The sequence below is a fragment of the Agrilus planipennis genome, unplaced genomic scaffold (genome assembly GCF_000699045.2).
Source record: "Agrilus planipennis isolate EAB-ADULT unplaced genomic scaffold, Apla_2.0 scaffold201, whole genome shotgun sequence".
NCBI classification, from domain to species: Eukaryota; Metazoa; Arthropoda; class Insecta; order Coleoptera; family Buprestidae; genus Agrilus; species Agrilus planipennis.
The window spans coordinates 443,459-458,183 of NW_020439103.1; the positions used below are offsets into that span (position 1 = coordinate 443,459).

Genomic DNA, 14,725 nt, shown 5'->3' on the forward strand with positions numbered 1-14,725 from the left:
TTTCTGTTATATTTATTAAAGAAAGCAGTCACGAAATTTAAAGTAATAAAAGCACGGCGTGGAATATTTCACAATTATAGTCTCAAAATACAAAGGAGTGATGAAACAATTAATGTAGGCAATAATTGCTTAATGATACTTTTAATTACATATCTGTATGTAAATCAAATTATTTACTGGATTGAATAAAATAATTCGAAGTGGTCTGTATTCTATCGAAACTGCCAGACGCGGATCGCGATTTTGATCCTTTTAGATCTCATCAGCGCGTCGCAGGCAGCTCCGACAGAATACAGACCAACCTTTACCTGCTGTGTTAATAGCGCGTTTTAGAAAATACCGATAATGGCGTGGTGAACGCCATCTATAGTACGATGCTACATTTTAGGATTACGTATGCTCCAACAAGGTCCATTTAAAAATATGGATATCGACTTGCTGAAATTTATTGGATTGATTTAAAAAGTATGGAGTGGACAGACTATTGATGTCTTTACCTCCATCCAATGACTTCTCACTTTTTATTAACAATTTTCTCAATCTATAAACCTTATTCAATCCCATCCTAATCACGCCGACATCACGTACAAAAACACCTCGCGCACACACATATGATTGACACAATCTATACCTAAATAAAATTACAGGTTTTGTTGACCTTATTAGGAAAAACGAAACTACAAAATGTTTAAATAGAGTAATAATTGTCATAAAAGTAAATATTTTCAGTCGCGCCCTTGCATTAGTTTATCTGAAGCGAAGTGGTAGAAACTGAGGTATAATTCAATCCTAAAAAGATGGAAAATATCAAAACTTATCGTCAAAAATAGATTATTTAAACGAAAACGGAGCAATAGGAATTCAGAAAATAATAGTGCTAGTTTCCTGAAAAGTAAGCATTCGACGTTGAACATTTTCGTAACGATTTCCCTTGTGGTTTTCCCTAAGGATTCTCTAGGAAGAATTTTTTTCGACCTTCCCCTAACAAGCTAATCTCCGTAGTCTTTGATTAAGTTCGCGGTTGATGAATTATGGACGTTGAGCTCATGCTTACAGGAATCATTTATCACTAAAGATTATCTAGTTCAACATGACACTAAGGCAAAATTGCTTAGACATACAATCAATGGTTAATAAACAATGACTTATAATCTGGTGAACTAACGGATTTAGATATTCTATAGTCTGTACATTCTCCATCAGTGTATACGTTGGAAAACTTACACCTCACAAAACAGACGCCATGCATAGAAAGGTCAAATTGAAAAGTCAGTTTCATGTGTTTCTATTTTAAAGATTTCCCTTAAAAAAACTAAACTGGCTAGATAAACTATCAAAATTCTGTCGCTATAGCCGTTAGCTTATTGATTATGTATTTTACAATTTATTTTCAACTGTGATTGAGGAACTTTTTATCTTTTTCTGATATTTAAATATTAGAATAAGTGGGCATGCTATTTATGCATGAACACCGATTTTATTCATTGTTAAACCAGGCAACGTAAAATACATTTTCTTTACATTGTAGCATATAACAATCATGCATAGACCAGTTACATTATTTAATTGGCTATTAATCGGTTCGGCAGATATTCTAATTACAATCCCATTTAACGCATCGCAACATTCACGATTTACAAAGGGTAGATATGTACAAACTTTGATTATATTATTCAATAAATAATTGATGTCTGTTCATTGTTTTATCACTACTATCTATTATTGTTGTTAAATATTCGGGTGATTGTACCAAATAAGTTCTCCATGTCTCCGTCTATTGTAATACAATAATTAAGCAATCTACCATAATAAAATTTTCAACCAAAAAGACGAAATCTCGGTTGAAAACTACGGATTAAATAAATAACATTTTACCTCTTTTAGTCGCTTTTCATTGAAATAGTTCTAACTTAACATTGGGAAAGATAATACAAATAACTGAATTATATATATTCTACATTTATCTTGAAAGTCCATTCTAAATATAAGTGCAAGAATTTTTGAAATTCCATGAGCAGTTTCGGATGTTATCTCCTACATACAAATTTTACCTGTTTATATAAGGAAGTATTACAATGAACAGGAGAACAAGGGACGCTATGAAAATCAATAAAAAGAAAGAAGAGACGGGATGCCTTAAGAAGGATGAAAGGTTAGTTAGATACAAATTAGAAGCACACAAGAGTATAATGAGGCAGAGAAAATAATAATAGATTCCTATTCGCGAATACTTAGGGAGGTTCTGTAGTTTTCGGAAAATGCGCTCAGGATAGGAAGAAGTTGGAGCAAAGAAATAAATAACATAAATTCAATAATAAAAAAAAAAATAACACAAGTCAAAAATATAAAAAGCACAAGAGGTAGTATGAAACGAAAACTCTTACGTTTTTCACTGTGCAAGAATCAATTCAATGTTTACACCTTGGTGTATTGCCGCCTTTTCAAACTCAAACTGAATTGATCTCGAAAGGTAACATAAGCACGAAAAGCGTATTTTAAATTGGAAGTAGATTGCAGGATATTTGATGTAAGGTCGTAAAATCGTTTTCCGATAATTGCTTTTAAAGAAAGTTAGGGTTAGAAGTGTTAAAAGCTTCTTATACAGAAATACAATTTCATACATTGCAATGTCTTCACTTCACTCAGTTTTCAGTAAATACCCTACTACCAAACATGACGCAGGTCTGCGATAAAAAAGTTTTTTATATAAATTTATCTTAAGCATGCAAATGGTGATCTATATTTTGCAAATATAAACTTTGTTCTTCTTTAACTATGGCTTCTGGGAATTGTAAAAACAATTCAAATGTATTTTTTTACATTTACAGACAATATACAATAGTTAAGCAAAAATTGAATATAACAGACTTTGTAATAAATGCTTATTAAGCTTACTTCAAAATGAAGTTGTGTCACCAAGATAAACACTGGGTTACGATAAAATATGTGTTGAAGTGTTAAGACAATGGACTCATGGTAAATCAAAATAATTGTTATTCGGTATTTCTATGTCCAAATTAGAATGCAATTGGAAGTCGGAGTGAAAAATGTCATCAATACGAGTTGGAAAGATCCCGAAAAGGTATTTCTTCCACCACATTACTTTAAACTCGGTTTGATCAAACAGTTTGTAAAGGCATTTCGACTTGACGAGCGGTGATTATTTCATGTTTGGATATCGAGGTCATAATCTACATAGGTTTTAAGCACATAAAAAAATCGTAAGGACACAAAAAATTAATTTTTAAGAAAAAAGTTAATTCAAAAATCACGTTTTTTTGTTTATTTTCGATCTTTCCATGCTTTAATATTGTTGGAGGTAATTTTAACTAACACCATCGAAAAGAGCATCGTTAAAAACATAGAAACACTGGTTATCGAATATTATTTTGTCGCACTCATTACGTGGGAAGGGTTCAAATGGAAATGTGTTCTCTGAGCATTTATGGGTTAATGTGACGTGGTATACACCACATGAATATCGTTTTCTATTACTTTTAAGACAATTACCACAAACATGAACAATTTAAGAAAAAACTTTTCAGAAAAGAAAATTCGCAGACCTGTGTAATCAACGTTTTATTGATTCACATTTTGTTAATAAGCAGAATGTTTTTTTATTTCTAATGTACTTAGATAGTGCCCCAATTATTAAATTGAACCTTTTTTTCTAAATCGCTTAGGAGTTTAAAAAATTCTAATTATATAAATACCTAGACATTTTTCCTAAATAAAATGTAACCGAGATTATTCATCTCTGTGACATGTTAGGTAATAGAGTTGTTTACTTAAAACTCGCATTATTTCCAAGAAAAAGAAAGTTTATCTCATATTTATTTTATTTTATTTTAAGAACATCTATTTGTTTTTCCTCATTTACCCAAAAGGAAAATACAAATGATAACTGGAAACAATTGAAGCAAAAAAGATGACTTCTTTTGGACAACTTACACAATTTCAACAGCTGTGACAACTAAGACACTGGTGTAAGATGCTAGGTCTATGAATTTTTCCTTACAGATGGGGTAGCTTTTTCTTTCCCCATTTTAGTCCACTATTAGGTGGAAACATTTTGGTTATAAGTTTTTTAAGTTCTGTCTTTTAGCTTATTATTCTGTCATCGCACTTCGTGAATCCTCGACACGTAAAATGAAATTGTGGAAGATCGAAATTAGAAAAGTTCCTACTCAGTCGGTGAAACCGAGACATTTCGCTTGGTGACATCAAATCAAAAGAACTTTTCAATTACAATTCAGAATGTTCATGAAGCTTAACTTTTCTAATGAACGTTCAAACGAATATCTCGCCGAAATTAAATGAATGAATACAGTTTTATTTAGTTGTTCAGAAAAGGAAACAAAAAACTTATTGCACTCTTTTGAAAGTAGGGAATTATAAATCTAACATTAGTGTTGTTAAAAAGGAACCCCTACATTAGTATTCTTCAACATTTCTCATGCTGCAATCCCCTTAGTATCTATAGAAACCTATTTTACGACCCCCTATCGTTCTAACTCGTATTTTTTGCCACAAATATCAGATCCGTACATATCTGAACTTTCTACTTATTAAGTATTAAAAACAATAATCAATCTTCATGATTTTTATGCGGTACCAATAAACACCTACCTAAATAATCTTATTTACCACTTCCAGTAACATATATTAGCGAATTTTTAACCTAGAAATTGTAATACTTAAATAAAGAAAATTTAATTGTCGTTTCAAATTTATTATTTCATATATTTCCAGATGGAAAATACAAAGTTGATTTAGAAGAACACAGCTTCAAAAAGCGTATGAAGTTGCATATATCTAACGTTTCGCCTTCAGACTTTGGAATCTACAAATGCGTAGCCAAAAATTCTTTAGGAGAAGCAGACGGCAGTATTAAAATTTACCGTGTGTATATGCCCCAATAGAGCTATAAATGACTTATTTACAAGAATATTAATTTCTTTTTGTTAGCCCTGCCATTGCCGACCACTACATCAGCAAGCACTACCCCAACAAGGCCCATGGAAAACGTGATTATAATAGGTAAGTTTATGTTTATTCCTTCGATTATTTTTAGATCATCTAATATAGTTAATATGACCATTCAAGGCATAACTGCTTAGGAAACCTCACCTTTAAAATCTAAAAAATGTTATGAACATTTGCCTCAAACTAAACCCCTAAATTACCTAAATTCTACTGTAAAATCCAAAGTAACACACCCTTGCTACGATCTTTTTTTTCTGATAAGTCTAATTGCACCATAAGTCCCTAATTTTTAATATTACTAAAAACTATGGTAGAGGTAATTTAGAATGACATGCACTTTGGCCGGAGGTTGTGCAGTGGCAAAACTCCTCCAGTTCATTAATTTCTACATTTCTACCTCCTAAAAACATTAGCGGTCACTGTTTATAGTACACAGGAAGTTAATTTTCCACCCCTGGTTGTATAGCGGGGTACATTGTTATAATCAATAGAATAACAGCTGAGTCAATGTTTTCGAATTGAATAAGAAAAGGCCATGTCAGTTCTATACTACCTGTAATAATTACTAAAAATTGAAATTCTACTAGTGACAGTAACTATAGATTACAACAATTTTCTTAAACTTTTTATAATAAGAAATATGACACTAATGGCATTAATTGACATTTTTATTGTACCCATTAAGAAGTAGTACAAGTCAAAATAACTGGTTGCACGTGCATGCATCATCGATTCCGCACTTGTATTTTATTCATAAGGTAATGGCAACATAGGGACGGTTTTGAAGCAATCACGGTGCCGTGTACGCATCAGGTAAAAAGGGTAGTCACGCTTTTCGTTTTTTTATTCCTATTCATTTGCATTCAGAAGGAAAATTGCATTCAAACCTCAAGCAAATGAATTATTGACTGACACATTTCATAAAATTCGATTTTATTACAAGATAACGTAGACAATTTACCTGTAATTAATATCGATTTATTGCCTCATCATTATCATAAGGTCGTCAGTCCTAAGACTGGTTGGACTCCAGTCCTCCATATCCTTAACTATTTGCAAACAGCAATCTAATCTAGTTTTCTACCCTTCATTACTTCCGTTTATGTTTCTTATATACCTCTGTCTAGACCTTCATGCCTGAGAAGGTGTCCTACCAACCTATCCCGTCTATTTCTTATTGACTTCCATGGAGTCCTCTGTTCTCCAATCCTTTCTAATACTTCTTCATTTCTAACCTTCTCTATCCACGGTATCCTCATCATTCGCCTGTAACACCACAATGACCCTGTGCTGCCCTCTGCTTTATATCCCTAGTACTTCTTCCGTTCTGACTTCCTAGATATCTAAAATGAGTCACTTCTTCTAATCTCGTCTGCTATCTTTATATTCGCTCTTTCCCTACTTTCTCTTTCCTTACATGGTAGTATTTTAGTTTCACTTTTATTTATTTTCATACAATACTGTTTTGTCAATACCGTTTCAATTTTATTTAAAGCTATCTCTAACTCCTTGCTAGATGCTAATCCTGCTACATCCTCTGCAATTTATTGCTTAAGTGCATTATTATTATTCGATTGTCATTATTATAAGCAATAGTAATTTTTTTTATTTTATCTTGAATGTATGTATGGAACTTCTACTTAAATATTCCATTGAAAATAAGAATTATCAAGCACCAGAAAAATAGTATTTGTTTTGATGAATTTGTTAAAGCGATCTCTCGAGTGTCACAAAATCGTTTTCTGTCTTTTTTTTTTCAGAAAAACTTGCCTCCCCCGCGATCACAAAGTACCAGCCGGATATTAACAATAGTTTCGAGAACGTGGTAGAGGCGGGTAAGTAGTTACGAATAAAATTAAACGACTTTTTAAAATGCGTCCCGCACATTACAGAAATTGGAGTAATTAGTACGGCCAATGAAGTTCATTCCTATAAATCGTATGACACTTGGGCTTTATCGTCATCGGTTGGTAAAAGTTTGCTAGAACTCTCGACGTTGGCTTGTTTATTACTGATATATGTTACAAACGGTTGAATAACCTTTAGCTCATTTCCCGAAGTTATACTTCTTTTGGCGAGTTGAATGTAACATTTTAGTACGCAACGGAAGTTGCGCGCGCACTGGACAACTCTCAATGACAGCTGTAATCGAAAACGATGCTTAAATAAGTACATAATTATTATTACTATTATGTGTACACCGGCCAAATAAAAACGTCAGTGGAAGTATAACTTCTACCGCGTGTACATAAGTGCACACACCCATTTTTTTATATATCAAATGAATCCTGCAATGCACTGTATTTTAGCTATTAATGTGAAATAAACAATACTTTCTTATAATCAATACTTTTATTGCTTTTAATGTGATGAGAGTAGAGATTCCGCTGCCTCAGTATAAAGATACTCTATATAGTAGGGTCTCTCTTTTGATCTGAGCCAAGATGGCGGCGTCTTTTCCAGGCGATCATAAGCCTACTTACTTTATGTATGCTTGGACGATTTATACGAGATTGGTTTACCTTCAGTAATGTAGAGTAGTAGAGATACAGAATATATTTTTGCTGTGGCTTTACGATGACACTCTGCACAGCCTGGTGAGGGGACGCTCTGATGAAGTGTCAACAGGGGGAAAAGTTTACGGCAAATCAAAGGAATGAATCAGTGAACTTACTATTTATATTTAGAATATACTTATAAAAGTCCGCTGCCGGCGTTTAGACATACTTCTTGATAAATTAGTTGAAAAGTGATAGTCGATGAAGAATATTCGTCTTATGAAGGGTTTGCAGGGACTTCGAAATTACATAAAAGCAGCTTTTGTCATTATCATAAGATCGTCAGTCCTAAGACTGGTTGTACAAGTACCTCCACTTGAGCTAATCTTCGCATTTCCATATATAAAATAGAACAGCCCACATTCTTAACTATTTATGAACAGTAATCTAATCTAGGTCTACCTCTCCTCCTTTTAACTCCTGTTTCTGCCTCTAATATGTCTCTGACTAGACTTTCATGCCTGAGAATGTGTCCTATCAACCTATCTCGCCTATTTTTTATTGACTTCCATAGAGTCCCCTGTTTTCCTAATCTTTCTAATACCTCTTCATTTCTAACCTTCTCTATCCACGGTATCCTCATCATTCGCTTGTAACACCACTTTTCGAACACTTCTAACCTTTTCTTTTCCGCCGCGCCCACCGTCCATGTTTCGCACCCGTACAGCGCCGTGATCCAAACGTACATCTTTAACAATCTTTTCCGAATTTCTAAATTAACCATTCGCGAGCATAGAAGTGACTTCTTTTTATTGAAGGCGACTCGACCTGCGCTATCCTCTGCCTTATATCCCTACTACTCCTTCCGTCCTGACTTATCTGACTTTCTAGATACCTTAAAGCAGCCACTTCTTCTAACTGTTCTTCTCCTATCTCTATATTCACTCTTTCCCGACTTTTTCTTCCCTTGCATATCAGTATTTTTGTTTTACTTCTGTAACGAATAAAAAAGACTTTCTTACTTAAGTGCCTCAAAGTATACCTATGGGATTGACGAGCATAATATAGCCAGCGCCGGTAAAAAATTTATCAACTAAGGCAGCATCTTTAGTCTATTCAACAAACACCGTCGACTAGCCAGCACGACAACTGAATCAGCAAACAGCGCCGACAGCGGAGATACTCCCCTATTTTTAATAATCCGGGTACAAAAAGGACCATAATCCACAGTAGATAAATCCTTCAATGTTCCTTTGAAACGAAATCTATTGAGAAGATTCAATGAAACGTTCCTTATCATTAGAATTCAGAAGAAAATTACAGACGGTAGGTAAAATTCTACTGCGAAACTTGAATGCATAGATATTCCATTCTTTTATCTATTTGTATATATAAATATATGACTTTAAATCGATAATTATTCATTTAACGATTCCTAACTTCCCAATGAAAAAGTCTTATGTTCATGATAATCAATTTCATATTCATTTGCTTTAAATTCTTGTATGTGCTACAATCAAGATATTAAGTACGTAGACTCATATTTCTAGCAATTTGTAGATTGGGAATTTCTCTTATTCTCAATTAGAGTTTGTTTTAAAAAGCCAATAGAAGTTTTAGTAGGTACTACCAAATTCAGTATGAATTTGATATTGGTTACCTACTACCGAAACAAAGTCAATATTGCACAGTATTGAATAGCTTTTATAAATTGAATCACAAACGATAAAAATCGCATTCAAAACAACGTTATTATAAGCACATTCATAGTGTCTCATAAACATTGGGGAAGCGATGGTAGAAAATTTCCGTTCGATCCCGACTAAACAGGTTTAAAGTCTCACCCAGGAACAGGAGCGGTTGCCTCTATGCATTTACATAGCCTCAAATTTCCCAGAAAATGATGCGAAATGCAGAACTCGGAATATTAACATCTTCGTTATTACACTAACTTGGGCTTGTTAAATTTTATGGCGTCCTCGTTATAGCGAGCTAATAGACACCTGAGGGAAGTTCCCCAAAATATGCAGCCGCCATTGCGGTCATTTTATTGCCGACTTCAAGCATGACCTGCGGCGAAAATAGGGATTTTTATGCAAAGTTTGCCGTATTTTTTCCTTCGTGTTATGCACACAAAACATTTTCCCTTTTGTATGCCTCTATAACCAATAAATTTGCGTCAACACAGCAACATCTCGATAATTAGACCAGAAGTTAATGGGAAATTGAGTGTTTCACTCCCCTGCAGTTCTAAACAAGAAGTTAGAAATGTTTATTTACATTTATTAACTTCAACTATTTTATATCAATAAGCAAAGACTGCGTTGTTTTGTGTTTATTTGCTAAATTCATTATTAATTTGCTTTGGTAAACTTTTCCACAAATTATCCAATAAAACAAAAGCAAACTATCGTGGGATATTATTTCCGATATTGGAATAGAAAATCGAAGCTTGTAAATAAGCAGAACTGACAATAAACAGAAGTGTAATCCATTTAATGATATTTCGCGTAAAATATAGGTCATTTCTCTTTGTGGATATATCACCGTCCGATTCAACTGTCAACAAATGAAACGAAGAGATCTATGGCGATGTTGCGAATAAATAATAAATAATTTTCGAACAATTGGAGTTATTTTATATAATAAATTGAGTAAATAGCTAATATATTATCCACTGTAGTAAATCGATGTTTATGTTAAATCTGTCCTTTACAATGTGGTGTAGGTACTGGAGCTATTCAACTGTTTTAATGCGTTCGTTCCAATTGGAGGTTATGTTTAAATTTCTCTTTTTGTGCATCGAATTTACAGTCTAACAAATTAATAACTCATTGGTATATTCCGGAATTCTGTTTAAAATGCTGCGTTTGCTGAAATACAGAGTAGTATACAAACTTAAATTCTACGTGCGCTCCTGGTCCGAATCAGCAGACGTTTTTCGTACGAGTCGACAAATAAAATTGAGCTTTTTTATTTCTTTTGCCTGTTCTAATATTTCAGACTTCCAATTAAAAAGTAATCAGAGTCGTATGAAAAGAATTTAGTTCTTACTTGGTTATAATCTAGCGAAAGGTAATTTATAAGTTGTAAGAGAACAGGAAAGAGGGTAGCATCGTTAATGAGAGCCCTGAGGATTCGATGGTAGGTACAAAAGGCTCTTTGATTAAACTACAAAAACCGGAAATAACTCTTACCGTCCTCTTTTTCGTCTTGGAACAAAGTCTAGGATGACAAATGTCATTCATCATGAATCCTTAACATTTAATCTTTAGCGTAGCCACTCGGCGCGCAGCAGATTCTAGTTAAAAGGCATTGTTTTCTTTACATTCCAACATGGAATCACGTTAGAACCGTTTCGAAATACAAAAGAGCGGACGCTGCTTTATCACTGCAGCGTAAAAAGAACAGTGTGACAGAGGCGTCTGTAAAAATACAAAAAAAATGCTAATCTTTCCGTATTTTACTTGGTATTAACAATTAATTTCTTTTCCATCTGCTAAACGGACAACAGGGTTTAAAATATCTGTGAAGGATCAGTGCAAAAGTTGTTGGAAGATGAAAAATAACTAATTTGAAATCGTTCCCATTTATTATATTCAAAATAGAAATGGGAACACCAGTCTCGCATTGATAATACCCACGTTTGAAGTGGGCGAAACACGTGTCCACTCAGTAAAATTGTGTTAGTTGTAATTGGGGTGAGTCTCATATTTCATTTATTTGTTTCTTATCATCTTGGAAAAAGTTCTAAAATTTTCATACAAATAATAATAACCTTACTTACACTATTAACAAAAATAATCGTTAAAAATAACATCGTTGCTAGGAGTTAGCAATAAACGCATAAAAACTAATAGAACGGCACTATAATAAGTAGGATGATCAATTACATCTATCATTAAAAGTTCACCTATGGTTAACATATTTTAACAAATATTCGACGTTCGCTAAGCTTTTTATTTTCTTTTTAGTGTAATAATTGTCCGCATGGAGCAGCATCTGCCGGGTCAACTCTTATTAAAAGAAAGCAGTCTTTGCTTGATATGAATTCGTTTGCATATTAGTTGAAAGGTTTATTCAATCTTTAATAGTGAGTTGTTGGTAACGCTAACAGATTAAATTTTACGTTTCCTGTAATAGTAGTAATATAAGTTATTTCTACATTCTTAAATCAATAACATAAAAAAAGTCGCAGTAAATTACTTAAATATAGCAGACGAAAAATTAGAAGAAGTGGCTGATTTTAGATATCTAGGAAGTCAGATAAGTCAGGACAAAACGAATAGTAGGGATATAAAGCAGAGGATAACACAAAAAAAGAAGTCACTTCTATGCTCGCAAACGATTAATTTAGAAATTCAAAAAAAGATTGTTAAATGTGTATGTTTGGAGCGCGGCGCTGTACGGGTCCGAAACATAGACAGTGGGCGCGGCGGAAAAGAAAAGGTTAGAAGCGTTCGAAATGTGGTATTGTAGACGAATGATAAGAATACCGTGGATAGAGAAGTTTAGAAAGAATAAGAGAACAGAGGACTGTATGGAAGTCAATAAAAAATAGACGAGATAGGTTGGTAGGACACCTCAGGCATCATGGTGAAAGTGACAATCGGCTGAACAAAGGCCTAAGAAAAGACAAGTTTGCTTGACACTTATAAATAACGTTCAATAAAACAGTAAATAAACCCAATGGTAAATGTCAATCAAAGAGGAAAACTTCGACTTATTTCGGTATGAATTTATCTATAAGTAATAGGCAGGTACCTATACTTTGTGTCAAATTATATTAATCTAAGGGAGGTTTTTGTGTACTGCAGAGATGATTTCTTTTTTGTTTTTTTGTTGCTAACGTGTCAACTGTGATCGTGTTAGAGTGTTAAGGAGACATACAGATAAAGTAAACTTTATAGCAAATATAGAAATTACATATTTCTTGGTGGAACTTTTTCCCTTTATACCGTATTTAATAAATACTACGCTAAACCGACCTCAAAATCTTTAAATTGCATTTATTTGATTTATATTTCTTTACTATTTATATGAAAAGATTAGCTGCCCTGACTGTCGTTCTGTCAAAAGTTGGAAAAATAAAAGTGAGATTTTTAGGTTTTCTGGGAATTTTTTCCAATTTTTCTTTTAAGAACTTTCCTCGGACTTCAAGGAATATTTAAGAAAAAACATTATGGAAATTGGTCCAGTCGTTCTCGAATGTTCCGCTTAGAAACACATTTAGCCATTGATTTTTATTTATATAGACGAATATTTATACGAATTTTCCTATAACACGNGAAAAGGAAACAAAAAACTTATTGCACTCTTTTGAAAGTAGGGAATTATAAATCTAACATTAGTGTTGTTAAAAAGGAACCCCTACATTAGTATTCTTCAACATTTCTCATGCTGCAATCCCCTTAGTATCTATAGAAACCTATTTTACGACCCCCTATCGTTCTAACTCGTATTTTTTGCCACAAATATCAGATCCGTACATATCTGAACTTTCTACTTATTAAGTATTAAAAACAATAATCAATCTTCATGATTTTTATGCGGTACCAATAAACACCTACCTAAATAATCTTATTTACCACTTCCAGTAACATATATTAGCGAATTTTTAACCTAGAAATTGTAATACTTAAATAAAGAAAATTTAATTGTCGTTTCAAATTTATTATTTTATATATTTCCAGATGGAAAATACAAAGTTGATTTAGAAGAACACAGCTTCAAAAAGCGTATGAAGTTGCATATATCTAACGTTTCGCCTTCAGACTTTGGAATCTACAAATGCGTAGCCAAAAATTCTTTAGGAGAAGCAGACGGCAGTATTAAAATTTACCGTGTGTATATGCCCCAATAGAGCTATAAATGACTTATTTACAAGAATATTAATTTCTTTTTGTTAGCCCTGCCATTGCCGACCACTACATCAGCAAGCACTACCCCAACAAGGCCCATGGAAAACGTGATTATAATAGGTAAGTTTATGTTTATTCCTTCGATTATTTTTAGATCATCTAATATAGTTAATATGACCATTCAAGGCATAACTGCTTAGGAAACCTCACCTTTAAAATCTAAAAAATGTTATGAACATTTGCCTCAAACTAAACCCCTAAATTACCTAAATTCTACTGTAAAATCCAAAGTAACACACCCTTGCTACGATCTTTTTTTTCTGATAAGTCTAATTGCACCATAAGTCCCTAATTTTTAATATTACTAAAAACTATGGTAGAGGTAATTTAGAATGACATGCACTTTGGCCGGAGGTTGTGCAGTGGCAAAACTCCTCCAGTTCATTAATTTCTACATTTCTACCTCCTAAAAACATTAGCGGTCACTGTTTATAGTACACAGGAAGTTAATTTTCCACCCCTGGTTGTATAGCGGGGTACATTGTTATAATCAATAGAATAACAGCTGAGTCAATGTTTTCGAATTGAATAAGAAAAGGCCATGTCAGTTCTATACTACCTGTAATAATTACTAAAAATTGAAATTCTACTAGTGACAGTAACTATAGATTACAACAATTTTCTTAAACTTTTTATAATAAGAAATATGACACTAATGGCATTAATTGATATTTTTATTGTACCCATTAATAAGTAGTACAAGTCAAAATAACTGGTTGCACGTGCATGCATCATCGATTCCGCACTTGTATTTTATTCATAAGGTAATGGCAACATAGGGACGGTTTTGAAGCAATCACGGTGCCGTGTACACATCAGGTAAAAAGGGTAGTCACGCTTTTCGTTTTTTTATTCCTATTCATTTGCATTCAGAAGGAAAATTGCATTCAAAACTCAAGCAAATGAATTATTGACTGACACATTTCATAAAATTCGATTTTATTACAAGATAACGTAGACAATTTACCTGTGATTAATATCGATTTATTGCCTCATCATTATCATAAGGTCGTCAGTCCTAAGACTGGTTGGACACGCACTTCCACTCCTTCCGATCCTGACCTAATCTTCGCATTTCCCTAAAACTAGAACAACCCATATCCTTAACTACTTGCGAACAGGAATCTAATCTAGATCTACCTCAGACTAGGGCTTCATGCCTGAGAAGGTGGAAGGTGTCCTATCAATTTATCTCGCCTATTTCTTATTGACTTCCATAGAGTTCTCTGTTCTCTAACTCTTTCTAATACTTCTTCATTTCTAACCTTCTCTATCCACGGTATCCTCATCATTCGCCTGTAACACCACAATGACCCTGTG

General features: G+C 33.4%; 1 protein-coding gene and 1 long non-coding RNA gene across 2 annotated transcripts in view; both read left to right on the top strand.

The window, feature by feature from the left end:
• Nucleotides 1–7,271, top strand: part of LOC108740608 (neurotrimin-like) — a 34,910-nt gene extending 27,639 nt beyond the window's left edge. The window contains exons 7-10 of the mRNA XM_025977505.1: nt 4,753–4,902; nt 4,969–5,040; nt 6,747–6,821; nt 6,879–7,271. Coding sequence (XP_025833290.1) covers nt 4,753–4,902; nt 4,969–5,040; nt 6,747–6,821; nt 6,879–7,021 — 440 coding nt within the window. The 3' untranslated portion in view covers nt 7,022–7,271. The remainder of the gene's footprint in view (nt 1–4,752; nt 4,903–4,968; nt 5,041–6,746; nt 6,822–6,878) is intronic.
• A 5,913-nt stretch (nt 7,272–13,184) lies between these two features.
• LOC112905334 lies at nt 13,185–13,465 on the top strand. The gene is made up of 2 exons (XR_003231713.1): nt 13,185–13,327; nt 13,394–13,465. It is a non-coding gene; the product is annotated as an uncharacterized LOC112905334 (long non-coding RNA).
• Nucleotides 13,466–14,725: the final 1,260 nt, after the last annotated feature.